Source organism: Anabrus simplex, chromosome 13 (assembly GCF_040414725.1).
Source record: "Anabrus simplex isolate iqAnaSimp1 chromosome 13, ASM4041472v1, whole genome shotgun sequence".
Taxonomy (NCBI): domain Eukaryota; kingdom Metazoa; phylum Arthropoda; class Insecta; order Orthoptera; family Tettigoniidae; genus Anabrus; species Anabrus simplex.
In genome coordinates, this window is record NC_090277.1 from 79,496,209 (window position 1) to 79,510,805 (window position 14,597).

The window sequence follows — 14,597 nt, forward strand, 5'->3', positions numbered from 1 at the left end:
CCTGCAGATGTACTGTTATTGGCTTTACATCCCACCAACTACTCCCCCTGTGGGTGGGGGCGGTAGAATAACCCCTACGGTATGCCCTGCCTGTCGTAAGAAGTGACTAAAAGTGGCCCCAGGGGCTGTGAACTTGGGAGCTTGGGCTGGCGACCACGAGGCCCTTAGCTGAGTTCTGGCATTGTTTCTACTTACTTGTGCCAGGCTCCTCACTTTCATCTATCCTATCTTGGTCAACTCTTGGTTTTTCCAACCCCGATGCTGTTAGGTTTGCAAAGGCTAGGGAGTCTTTCATTTCCACGCCCTTCGTGGCCCTTGTTTCCCGTTGGCCGATATCTTCATTTTTCGAAGTGCGTATCCCTTCCATTTTTTTCTCTCTGATTAGTGTTATATAGACGATGGTTGCCTAGCTACACTTCCTCTTAAAACAATAATCACCACCACCACCACCACCACTTAACTATTTCTTGACGGTCTTTGGAGATACAGAGGTGCCAGAATTTAGTCCCGCAGTTCTTTTACGTGCCAGTAAATCTAAAGACACGAGGTTGACGTATTATAGCATCTTCAAATACCACTGAACTCAGCCCGGATGAAACCTGCCAAGTTGGGGTCCGAAGGGCCAGTGCCTCAATCGTATGAGCCACTCAACCCAGGAAATCCCAAGGATGTGAGCAGTGTTCATCCCCCTTTGTTTTCATCTACTCAGTAAGCGAACACCATTCTCTGGTAGGGTTTAGTAGCTGCCACATCAAGAAAGTTGATGTCCTGTTGTCATGTTGTGCACTATCAAGCCTATTCCAACTAACTGGTGGCCAGTGTTGTCACACATTGTCCAACCAATTCATGCCGCTCAAATGCTCTTATCCGAGAGTTCGATATGATTAGGTCACGGACCTTAGGAGACACAGGCTGAAATCCCACCACCCAGCCATGAAGACAACAGCTCCAGAGTGGCCCAGCCTCCTTGATCCAAACCATGTTCCACCTGGTTTTGAGCTCCCACGAAAAATGTGGACGTCTCTCAAAAGGTTCTGCCTTTAGTGGGCTTCAAGAACTCTCCAGGCCAATGTTCACGTCTGTAACATGTTAAGTTTATGAGATATACTCATTTTAAAAACTGCCCCACTCCTTGGCTGAGTGGTCAATATTGAGGCCTTCGGTTCACAGGGTTCCGGGTTCGATTCCGGGCTGTGTTGGGGATTTTAATCGCGTGTGATTAATTCATCTGGCTCGGGGACAGATTGTTTGCATTTGTCCCAACACTCTCCCCTTCATATTTACTCAACACACAGCATTACAAACCACAACAGGAACACGCAATAGTAATTACATCCCCACACACGGGGTGGCGTCAGGAAGGGCATCCAGCTGTAAAACAGGGTCAAATCCACATGTGCGACACAGTTCGCACCCGCGACCCCACAGGTATGGAAAAGCGATAGAAGAAGATGATACTCATTTTAAAAATTCACCCGCCTTTCTTATTATTTCACCCAGTTAAGTGGATTTTCCAAAAAAAGTGTGTTCATTTATTTTTAAAGGAGATTCCAAATACCAATTTCCATGTCTGTCACATGTTACGTTTTTGTGATACAGTATATTGTATATAATCTCGCTGCTGTAGGAATACTGGCGCTGACGTTGCCATGGTTAAGGCAGTTCATTTCTTTATCCGATTCCTAGAGCAGGGGTAGTGTGATGCCAATATCTCCACAGTGGTTGATTTTAGGGCCTTAAAACATGGTTTTCGGGCCCGAAGGGCTCACCGAGTTTTCTTTGCGTCAAGGGGCTTAAAATGAGCTTTGTCTCGTCCTTGTACGACAAATTTGATTTCGTCTATATTAGCCTATTATTTTTATATCTTCCCCCGTCGCCCCCTGCCCCCTTGAATTGTTTTGAAAATAAAATACAGCCCATGTTACTCACTGGCAATGTAGCTTTCTATGGGTGAAGTAATTTTTAAAATCGGTTCAGTAGTTTTTGAGTTTATCTGTTACAAACAAATATACAAATTTTTCCTCTTTATAATATTAGTATAGATTTATTTATTTATTAATTTATTCATTCATTTATTTATTTATTTATTTATTTATTTATTTATTTACACTGTTTACGCACACATTGGAGCACCAAAAATCAAACCTTATACAACAAAGTCTTCAAAGAATAAGTTCAACTTTTAACACTTGGTAACTTTTCCCTTTCCCTAAACTTTTTTATCGTAATCTGATTGTATTCCAGATCCGAATGGTCACCCTCACTGGAGGACGGACGATTTATTATTTCTTTAATAAATCTCTCTCTCTGCAGAGATGAAGGAACTGTCCAACGAGAAAATGCGAAAGAACAGAGTATTCTCAGAAGAAGGACGAGCATGAGTAAGCAGACAGATAAAGGAGTAATGTTGAAAGAGATAGGGAACTTGAGAAAATGATGGAAGTTGTGTAATCACAATCCATAGGTGTTTCATAGTAATAATAATAATAATAATAATAATAATAATAATAATAATAATAATAATAATAATAATAATGATGCCTGTTTTGTGTTGCGTAGCGCGTGATACAGTGAAACCCAGTGTCAGCAAGTAGCCTGCTCCTCTCAAATAACAGTAAGGGATTTGTTTGAGGATTAACGTCCGATGGACAAATCATCATGAACAGTGTCACGTCTCACTGCGGAGAGGTTTGGAATTGACCCCAGTGCTTTTGGCATACAATCAACTGGTTAGGAATTGTATACCACTACATATCCTCCCCACCCCCCAGCTAGCCAACATTCTGAGGGTGATCATTTTTTCCACCAGCGAGACTTGAGCCAGCTAACTTTGGTGTCGGATCATGAAGGCTCATCGCCATAATGATCATGGCCATCCGCTGGCAAGAGAAAAATTGTTGAAAGATGAAAGCATCAGAGTCTTAAGACAGAAGCTAATTTCAGTTACTTACCTGCTTCTTGGTCAACAAGAAGAATTCTGAATGATACATGAAGTTATGCTCAGGATCTTCAATCCAGATGTAGAAAGCTTCAGAGGACTTCCCGTGGACTTTGTCGTTCCACCTGCACAAACAATGTTATACATCTGTCAAAATGGAACGGTTCACAACATGGATTGTACTATCCGAGTGCAACAACAAAAAGTTTTATTTATTAGCAGGGCCCAGATTTAAATGTAATATAAAAGTGTGAAAAATGTAGTAAACACCAATGAAGTATATATGTAATACTCACAAAATATGTCATTAAATATGTAACATTTATAAAATATATATTGGTATTAATGCACTAAATTTACCAAAAATGTTTGTACACTCCTTTTATTATGACTATGATTTGAGACAATGAAATGGTTTCAAATACCTCCATATTTAATGACAAAGTCATAGTTTTTGCTTTAGGCAATTTATATAGTCTAGTATATTTTCTAAAACCGAAGGCAAAAGGAACACCAAGCTAGAATTAAGAATGCAAATAAGGCATTTTACTCTATGAGCTCTATATTAGGCTCCAAGTTTTTAACAAGGAATGCAAAAATGATTATCTACAATACAATCATTCGACCAGTACTTCTGTATGGTTCCAAGTCATGCAGTATAACCAAGAAAGTGCAGCAGCAGTTGCAAGTCTTTGAGAATAAAGTTTATAGAGAAATATTTGGACCATGGTACGACCCTATCTCTCAAAGCTGGCAGAAAAGATCTAATTATGACCCTCTCTCAACAACACACTATAATGGGTGTGAGAGAATCCAACAGACTGCGCTGGACTGCACATGTACTGAGGATGCAGGATAACAGAGCACCAGTAGGTCTATACAAGGGATCTCTTAATGGGTAAAGACCTTCAGGAAGACCCTGAAGCACCTGGAAGAAGGAGATCAACAAGATATGCTGGACCCTCCAAACTGATAACTGGGAAGAGCGGGCTCAAGATCGAAAAGGATGGAAGAGGATTGTGAGATTGGCATGGGAACTTCACGTCCCTCAGAAACCTACAGAGTGAGTGAGTGTTTTCTAATTCTGACAGCATTAAATAATCAAATTAAAAACATAAAATACTTCAAATATTAAAGAATAATGTTACGCACTCTAAATCCCAGGGTATATTACACACTGTATTGTTGTAGCTAGTTTCTTGTTCCCCTTATGCCCTGAAAATGAAACAATTAAATGTTACTAAATAAAGTTAATATAGAAGTAACACAACTAGTGTGCAGTGCGTCACCAAGTACTTCTCCATGTTTTCCATTGTTAGGTTTTGGCGCTGATCCAATAAAATTCTCTCGTAGGCTGAGAAGGACTGTTCAACATCACAGGAAGTTGCTGCTGCATATTTTAAAAGATAAAACTAGCCGGGTGGAATATTGTCTGAGGGCTCCTCTTGTTTGCCACTAATACTCATTCAAACAGATAAAGAGCTTGAATAACCTAGATTTCGTTTCGTGACTGCATGGAGTTTGTTAGAAACTCTGTCTGACCAATGAAAGGCACCCAGCCATCCCCGATTCTGAGAAAGGATCAGTGCTGTTGTATGCAGTTGAGGCACAGACAAAGGGTTAGAGAAATCCCAATTTTAAGGGAATTTTAAAGCCGACTTTAGCAAATGGAATAAATTCTATACGAGATGAAATTCGCCAATTATTTTACTCATCATCATCATCATCATCATCATCATTTTCCGACTCCAGTTTACCGGGTGTGGTGTGCTCACCATATCTTCCTGTCTACATACATCTTCTGTTCCAAGGACACCTTCCCATTTGAGACCTCTCTCCTCCACATCTGATTTAACTCTATCTATCCAGCATTTCCTTGGTCTCTTTCCTCGGACAGTAAGGTAGGAGTATTTTCTGGCAGATCTCTCGCTCTTCTCATTTTACTATAGTCTGAAAGTTAAATGAGCTGATGCATTGTTTTAATTTTTTAAATAATTATCTAGATATGTACAAAAATGTTACATTCTTTACATAATATGTCAAAATGTGTAATATTCCTGAGAATATGTAAAATGAAACACAGCTGTAACCAACCATATTAGAACTACAATTAGCCAACATTTTCAGCTACCTACAAGTAAAGGAATGGAACATGTAATTATATAAGAGTCCAGGCTCTATTCATTACTAAATGCAAGTTATCACAATTCTGAAATAAGGTAGTTTCATTAAAAAATCTCAGTGTTTCCACAATAGTGGGGTCAATTCCAGCTGAGTTCGGTAGAATCTGCGGGTGATTAAATTCAGCAACTGTGCAGCCTAAAGTCCTTTTGATGTTTTCCGGAGACGCTGAGGAGCCTGAATTTCGTCCCGCAGGAGTTCATTTTCGTGCCAGTAGATCGAGACACGAGGCTGACGTATTTGAGCAACTTCCAATAGCACCGGGCCGAGTCAAGATCGAACGTGCCAAGTTGGGGTAAGAAGGCCAGCGCCTGAACCACTCAGCCCCAGCTCTAATCTAATGAAATACATTCGATACATCTGTGACGATCTACTTATAAGTATAACCATCATTACCCCACCTAAAATTGGCCTGTACATGCAGTCGTATCCTGAGGACGGTCCGCGTAATGGGTTGCAAGTTGGCATCCATTTCCACCATGGGGAACTCTTCTGCACACCGTTTCACCACGAAACCCATCTTATGATGCCGCAAAAGAATGCCTGGAAGAACAAAAGAAAAAAATTAACAGTGCAATAATGATTACAAGAGATTGTGCCAACTGATAGAACAAGAGTGGAAATTTACTAGGGGCATACTATAATGTTTTACATTTTAATTTTTGTTCATCTGGGTATGGTTCACATTTCACTTTTGAAGGTGCTGACGTGTAACTAGTGTCTTGTTCCACCGTTTGGTACCAGCACACGCAAAGGTGCCAACGAATGCATTCGTCATATCCATTTCATAACAACACTGTCGGCGTAGGAGCAGACAACATGGAAAGCAACCGTCAGGGACAGCGCTATACGACTTGGTTCCTATGGAAAGAAGGCGTGACCACTGCAAAAATTCATCGGCATTGTTCGACATTTCTTTGGCGGTGGACTGCCCCCTATGCTTCCATTGCTTCGATTGTTGTTTTGTTTGTGGCTCAAGGTAATGGAGCCATGTCTCATCACCAGTCACAAGCCTAGCCATGAAGTCGGCTTGATCATGGCGTTGCAAAAGTTCTCTGCACACGTCCACACACCTCTGCTTTTCGTCCACAGACAAGAGTCTAGGCAGCCACGTGGATGACACCTTTCCCAACTGTAAGTGGCTGTGCACGATCCGCTGCAGGGTGTTTCGGCTAATTCCCATGGCTGCCTCCATTTCCGTAAATGTGATGCATTTGTTTCTTTGGATGGCCTGCTCGAGCCGGGCAATGTTGGCTGGTGTTGTCACTGTCACATTCCTTCCAGAACTGGTTCTCCTGTCCACCAATGTGTGCCCTGTATTCCAACCTTCCACCCAGTTGTGAACTGTTTTCCGTGACGGCGCATGTTCTCTACAGACTGCCACCAAGATGTCACAAGTGAACTATGTAGTGCAAGTGGAAAGTGTTTTTTTTTTTTTTAAGACTTTATTTGTGAAGTACAATATGATGTTTCACTTAATATGACCTAACCTGTACTGTTGTTTGTAAAGGATGATATAACGTAATGACCTAACCTGTACTAAGATTGGTGACATGTGCATTTGTAAATAGTAGAATTCTGTTCTATATTTCCTGGAACGATCCAGAAAGTTACATGAATTATGGAACAGGGTGTGTTGTTTTGTGGGTAATGTATTCTAGAAAATATTTCTGACTGTTCTGGAAATACAACATTCGCGATCAGGCGTATTCTAGAATGTTAGTCAAAGTTCGCGACCGAAACTAAGGTTGTGATTGGCGAGTCTAGGTGGCGATAGGGAACTCGTGCACGCTGATTGGCTGCTCCAAGGCCGGAATTTCCTATATATAGAGAGCAAGGCAGTGTTCAAATTTATTCGGTATTCTGAATTCTGTCGGTCTTGGTCTATCTGTCTGTCTGTCTGTGAGCAGCCTATCTGCTTGACGTTGCCCGGTTACCGGGATGGCATTCTCCACGGGTAAGCACTCTTGAATTCCTGCTAAAATTTCCGTAATGTTCCGATTTGCTTTTCATACAGGAGTCTGCCCTAACCTCGCCTAGATTCGCCAAATTAGTTACTTATGACGCCTTAGTTTTTCAGCTGGGCTTACCTGTTCGTTTCCGAGGCATTCCCATTTCTTGTTTCACTAAGATATGTAGGTTGTTGTTTAATATTATTTCCCTTGGGGTTTGCCTCTGGTAGTTCTGTATCACTTGAGGTACGCTAGATTTTGGAGAACCTGTTTCACTTCACCTTAAATTGTATTGTACAACTGCATTGGTAACTAGATGTATAGTTGTTTTAAAATTTGAATTTACACTGCTACGAAAGTATTATCAAAGAACCTCTAAGCTATGTATATTACTGAACTTATAGCTCGTAACTTGGAATTGTATTTGGAATGTATTTGTAAAATTATTTTGTAAATAATATTTTTTAAATCTAAGGATCACGGGGATTTATTTCAGAATCCGCAATCTAAGCCATGTCCATACCTTTGGTAGGTTCCCAGCCTTTTTCATCTTCCCGGTTTGTTGTCCACTAGTTGGCCCTACTGATATTTACGTACGTTTTGTTGGAGATCCGCGTAATGCCAGCTACTGTTTTTCCGAGTGTGTAGTGATTCCTGATATTGTGTAGTTTGCTCTTACCTTCCCCTTTTAACTGTGTTTGTGCCTTGTTTTGTGTTACCACTGTAGTAGAGGTAACAAATTTCTGCAGTGGTCACGCCTTCTTTCCATAGGAACCACGTCGTATAACGCTGTCCCTGACAGTTGCTTTCCATGGTGTCTGCTCCTACGCTGACGGTGTTGTTATGAAATGGCTATGACGAGTGCATTCGTTGGCTCCTGTGTGTGTGCTGCTACCAAACGGTGGAACAAGACACTAGTTATACGTCACCACCTTCAAAAGTAAAATGTGAACCATACCCGGATGTACAAAAAATTAAGTGTACATAGAAATAAAGTTTGTATATAGGGAAATGAGAGACTGTTATCATTGCAGAGAACATACACCTTGTGTTCAAATGTATCTGGACACCCCTGTGCAGATGTAAACTAGAACTCAGACATCTCTATTCAAGACAGCTCGATGTTGTGCAGAACCATGAGATACCTGCAGAATGGGCTGAATACAGGAGGTTAATGACTTTGTGGAAAGGTACACAGGTTGCCACGAGTAAGCAATCAGACAGGGCCATTTCCGCTGTTCTTGAGTCAACTATCAGAGACTTGATAGTGGAGCGGAAACAGGAAGAACCAACCAAAACAGTCTTCCTCTCCCACACTGACCTTCCTTCTCTTGTACCACCTATCTGTCTGTCTATGTACAAGGTCTCTATTATAAACCCAAACCGAGCACACTGTGTTTGTACTCCGCACTGCAGCTGCCCTGACGATCGTATATGAAATCCTATCTTATAAAAGATGCTGGAAGTGTCATCCTTCATAATGAGGGACTTCATAAACACCATTACGATTTTCTGCTCACCAGTAGCGAGAGTTATGACTGTTCACACCACCATCAAGATGAAACTAGGCCTCTCCTGAAAAGAACACAAGCTGTGGATCGAATAAACGATCATTCAATGAAGTAAGATACCACTCACAATATCTCACACTTGTGGCTGGATCAGCAGGTTTTAAACAATGGGCCCGTGTAAACCTTTACAGCTTTGTAGCTCTGAGTGCAGAAGAAACCAAAACCCCTACTTGTGCTAATTTTGTGAGCGATTTATTTGGTGACCGTTCAAGATTCGCACCAATGTAATCTAGCTTTTTCTCTGTTAAAACTGTTTGTGTGTGCACATGGTTTTTTTTCTTTCTTTGAGCACTGAGCCAGTAGTTTCAAATTTACTTACAATTACATGAATCTAAGCTCGTGCAGGCGGCAGTTCACCAGTAAATTGCTGAACAAATGCATCGCGTACCCGTCGAGCCGACTCGTACTTAAAGTAACTTTTCCATATGAAAATACGGTGTTGCAATGATTACTGTCAGCATGTTAACAGCTGAGATTCAGAGTGGCTACCGATGCTGGGTCGAACACATGCATGCTCCTTGCAAGGTCAAGAACTATGCGCGTGCTGCTTAAGTCTCGGAGAGTAGAAACGCTGCTGGACAGTCTGGGTTTGTAAGAGAGACCTTGTATATGACTTGAACCGACATTTGCTTGTTCCTTTCCAATATCAAAGAAAAATCAAGTATTCCTCATCGGAGATAGCTGTACAACAGAGGAATCACAGAATTTAAAATATATAAGCTCATTTTATCCTATAAATTCTGTACGAGTAGAATTTGTGACTTTTAGCATTTGCGATAAACGCGAAATATGTCGAAACTTTGTCAGTGTATGTGCCTTCATCTTCTATGACCCGTACGAGTGGTTTTTAGCGATTTTGAATTAGTGATAAAATGCAAAATTAGTTCAAAATGCACAATTATACGTGAAACTCTGTTAAGAAGTTTTTCAAGGGACTGCAAAAAAAAAACTTCTTAAGCAGGAAACTTCTTAAAAGGGGTAATGCCCAAAAACTTATTCTGTACTTTGAAATACATGTGAAACACACAGCCAACAGATTCCTCGTTTGTGAACAATACCGAAATAGGCCGATATATAAGAGCTGCTTACAGAAAGCCACAATATAAAAATTTGATTATCATGACAATATTTTTAGAGATAAAGTAAAATAGTTGAACATACCATATTATAAATATATTTGATAAGAGAAGGGAACATATTAAGTTATATAAAAACGTTGCAAGGTTTGACTATTTTAGCAGGTAGAACCATGTCCTTCCACACTTCCCTTCCCTGCGAACTTACACTCTCTGCTTCGCAACAAATTGTTTTGTAAGCGAAAACCAAAAACCCGATGGCACTACAGCCCTTGAAGGGCCTTGGCCTACCAAGCGACCGCTGCTCAGCCCGAAGGCCTGCAGATTACGAGGTGCCGTGTGGTCAGCACGACGAATCCTCTCGGCCGTTATTCTTGGCTTTCTAGACCGGGGCCGATATCTCACCGTCAGATAGTTTCTCAATTCTAATCACGTAGGCTGAGTGGACCTCGAACCAGGTCCAGGTTAAAATCCCAGTCCTGGCCGGGAATCGAACCCGGGCCCTCCGTGTAAGAGGCAGGCACGCTACCCCTACACCACGGGGCCGGCTTTGTAAACGATGCCGGCTCGATTTTTAAAGCGTTCCAGCCACCCGCTCGACGCGGTAAAAGGTACCCTTAATTTGCATGAGGCTTTCTCCTGCACAATAGTCCCACTGAAAGGTATGTTTAAACTTCGCTGCTGTTTAAACCATATTAGCAGAACTTGTTCTATTTCATCGTACTTTTCAGATTTAACTTCCTTACAATTTGCTGAAGTATTCCCTGCAGAAGCAGAGATCTCTTCTTTCTTCGCTATAATATCGTTCAAAGTAGACGGCGGCATCCCCAGCTCCTTTGCCAAAGCAACACGAGAAAGTGTAGATGACGCCACTTTCCTTATAATCTCCACTTTGTCTTTTATTATTAGTGCCTTTCGCTTGATCTCTTTCCTCTGAGTTGCGCTTATTTTCACTTTTTAAAAAAAGCTTGTACGTTGATATTACAAGTACAAGTAACTTCTCCTACTCCTATTCATACTAATTACGACGCTACACTATGCTTGGCAATCCGTAGCTTAGGCTTACAAGAAGCAAAGACAAGACGTGTACTAGTTTGTTAGCATGTGCTTTCTATCTTCCTCACACCCCTGACACCTGCTTCAAGGATAACGGCAGCAAATGGGAAATCTAGCAACTTACTCTTAAGAGATTCTTAGAACCTAGGCCTAAATCGCCCCTGCATTCCTACTGGTTGTCACGGCAACGGGCGTAGTTTCTGGCTGTTTCACAAGTACCCCATGGCCAAGCCAGTATTGAGTTTATTTTCCCGCTTCAATCCTCTTCATGCTATAGGTAATGAAGAAAAGAAACACAGGTTCGAAGTTTGTAGAAATTAGTGCATGGAAATGTATCCGGGGTATTACGTGGGAGAGATAAAGGTGCAGTAGCAACGCTAGCACATCTAAACTTAAACAGTTTCTTTCCCCGCGAGAATTTTATTTGATGTCTCCTCATCCTTGTGCTACGTTCTAATAATGTGATGTAATAATTACGAGTGACACGATAATACAATGTTTAGCTCGTATAAAGGTAAAATTAAAAATAACTTTCAATTTTATGCCAACACGTGGTATTGCAATGCCTATGTGTGCCTCCCTCAACACCCAGTTGGCTATCAACATTCGTTCAACTTCGTAAACGATCGGGATCTTTCGGTCGGCTGTTTGGCGGCATGTGTACCAGCTGGCTGCTGGCAAATCGGCTGTTTCCTGCATAGAGTCGCGGAGTTGTTTTTATTCACCTCACTAGTAATAGACACGGAAAATCTTATCAGTTTAGTTCAAAAACGTAATTTCCTCTACGGCAAGGCCCACAAGTATTATTGCAACAACGTAAAACAGAATGCCTGGAAGGAAATAAGCAAGGGAATGAAAAATCAGACAGGTTAGAATATTCAGTTTTGTGGTAGGTTAACAGTAATGTTGTGGGCAAATGCACTTTACGGTTTTTAATTAATGTTTAGGCCACCTCGATTAATGACTTCACCCTGTCGCGGCCCGCAAATTACTGCATTAAAGTTTTATCAAATCATTCATTGCGTACTTTGTTTCTTACGTAGAATCCCGTTCGATTTTATTCCGCTAGATGGAACGGTGGAGTGGAAATTTTGACTGATGGGTTCGATTCGATTCCACAAGTCGAGAGTGATCATCTGCTGTCCGTGTTGTCATAGCGTGACGTCATATGGCCGTGGCAGGCCCGCACATGTTCCGTGACACCAGACACACACCGCGAGCGCGCGCACGGTCTAACACAGGGTGCAACTTGCGCGGAGACTGGAGGGTTCTAACCACGGGCTGCTTTGAGCGGACGTTTTCTATCTCAAGGGGCTCTAAAATCTGAACTGTTTAAGCGGGAAATATATTTACAACAGAACACTTTAAACGGGAAAAATATACATATGTCTTAATGCAACTGATCAAGGGACCAAGAATATCACACTTCTTAGGCGGGAAAACTTCTTATGCGGGAACTTCTTAACCGAGTTTCACTGTATTTATGCAAAATAGATGCGAAACTCTCGGGTTTCATAGGAAATAAACATATATCTTTTTAAAAACGATGTATTTTTCTTAAAAATAAGATATATGTTGTTATTTATTTCAGGAGAAAGAATTATTACGGCACCCATTGCGATCCTAAGGCGGTAACATACTTTGACGGACACTTCCGTCCTGGTGAACGGAGTATTTATAAGTTCACAATCGCGGTTAGCTGTCAGAGACATTTATTCTGTTTGTTTTGCAGCCTACCCAATTGATGTCAGATGATACCTGAAGCTATTTTCTCTGTGTATTTTAGTAACTCTGAACTGAAATACGGAAAATAAAAAGCACCTCAGTTTGCCGCACGTTGTAAACAATCATAGCGGCAACCAAGCGTGGCATGGATGAGGTTATTCGTAACTGGCTTGATAATAGTGATGTTGAAAGTGGAAACGATTCTCTGGAGAGTGAAAATACTTCTTCTTCTTCTTCAACTGACAGTGATGAAAGAGATTCCGATTTCAGTTCCTAGATGATAGTGCCAATTGAAACTTCGTGACAAAACCAGAACGCAACAAGAGCGGGTGAGAAGTCTAGTAAAATGATACTTGGAATTATGAACTTGTTGACAATAAGAGTGTTTCTGTAACGAGCAAAGCAGTTTCTGAAATTCACTCTATAGTGAGGATGGGGTTGGGAAATAACCTGAAAGAAATGAACGTAGGGAATGAATTTCTAACCCCGCAGTTCTGGGATCATGTTACTAAGGAAACCAATGCCTATGCCTCTAAATTTCTTGCTAATTCATCTGCTTCCCTTGAAACCAGTAATATTTACGAACAAAAACATTGGTTTCCTGTTACTATAGACGAGCTAAAAGCTCACTTTGCTCTGTGTATTCTTATGTACGTGATTAGTCAAATTTATGTTAAAGTAACAAAAATATAAATGGTGTGTAAGGGAATATTTCCTTTCACAGTAATGGTAGGCCAAAGGGTTAAATCATTCAAAGTGTGGAATATATTTCACTGGCCAAAGAGTACTGCAAAGAACAATCAATCAAACAAACAGCAAATACACTTTCAAGCACACACGTTCATTCTCTTTGTGTTGACCCTTGATCATAGTCAGTTATTCTTGACATTGGTGTTGAGTAGTAGTTTTGTGTTAAGGTACAGTAGCAATTTATTCTATTGTCTGGTAGCCATGCGTAGAAGCGAAGTGACGACCAAACAGTATGCCGAGAGTCACAAATTGGGACATTTTTATGTAAGCGATACAGATAGGCCTATACTGATGTGCCGACTTTGCAATCAAAGACTTGAAGAAGAAAAATGTTTTGCAGTCCTTCCTTTGCCTCGGCAGCACGGCTGTGCATTTGGGCCTCTACGAACAGTGTCAATGCCGAGTTTTTTTTTTAGCAAGCACAACATAATTGTAACTGATAGGCGGTCTCGAATGAAGGAGGACACCGTTTAAACAATTGGCATGTTGTACTTAAATCTTCATTGAAATTCCTATTCCTTGTAGGTGTGCTGTACTGTGATAAATAAATACGATGTGAATAGTATTTTTCACTTTGAAATTGGGTTTGTAAATTTGTAAATAGGCATATTCGTGTGTGTGCGTTAATACTTCTTGCAGTCTTATGTGATGTTTGTCTTATTTTCTATAGTGAATTCAAAACTGCATGACGAGCAATGTGTGATTAAACAGTATGATTTTACTCCCAACTGTTGTGTGTGCAATTTAGCAAATTATGCCTATTTTAAACCAATTTGCTACAAAACACTAAATATGAGAAATTTAGATGCTACAAAACACTAAATTTGAAAATCAAAAAGCGAAATCTCTGATTTTTAAATGCTATAAACCACGAACTCTATAGTATGAGATGCACTGGGTGGTACTGTCTCTGAACTGACTGTCCCCATAGCAGGAACAACTCTTGAAGAGGTGGACCAATTCACTTACCTTGGCAGTATTCTAACTACTTGCTGCAACTCAGAAAAGGATGTGGAAAATAGAATATGCTTTGCCCATGCAGCTTACGGCCGCCTTTCCCACCGAGTTTTCTTGAATAAGGATCTCAAAATATATACCAAACTAATGAGGTACCGAGCTGTAGTCATAACATTACTATATGGATGTGAAACCTGGACAATATTGTCGTGACATAAAGAAACCTGAATGTTTCCATCAGCAGAAACTTAGATCCATCATGAACATCAAATGGGATGACTACAAAGGCAGTGGTGGCAGTTCTTGACAAGATGCATATGAACAGCATAGAAGCCTTCATCATCACTCATCAGCTTAGATGGGTTGGTTTGCAGCGTATGAATGATAGTAG

At 40.8% G+C, this 14,597-nt stretch overlaps 1 protein-coding gene across 1 annotated transcript in view; it reads right to left on the reverse strand.

Moving 5' to 3' along the window:
• Positions 1-14,597, reverse strand: part of obe (obelus) — a 191,283-nt gene that overhangs the window by 39,430 nt on the left and 137,256 nt on the right. The window contains exons 23-24 of the mRNA XM_068230014.1: positions 5,521-5,662; positions 2,952-3,063 (exon numbers count right to left, since the gene is read on the reverse strand). Of these exons, the coding sequence (XP_068086115.1) occupies positions 2,952-3,063; positions 5,521-5,662 (254 nt within the window). The remainder of the gene's footprint in view (positions 1-2,951; positions 3,064-5,520; positions 5,663-14,597) is intronic.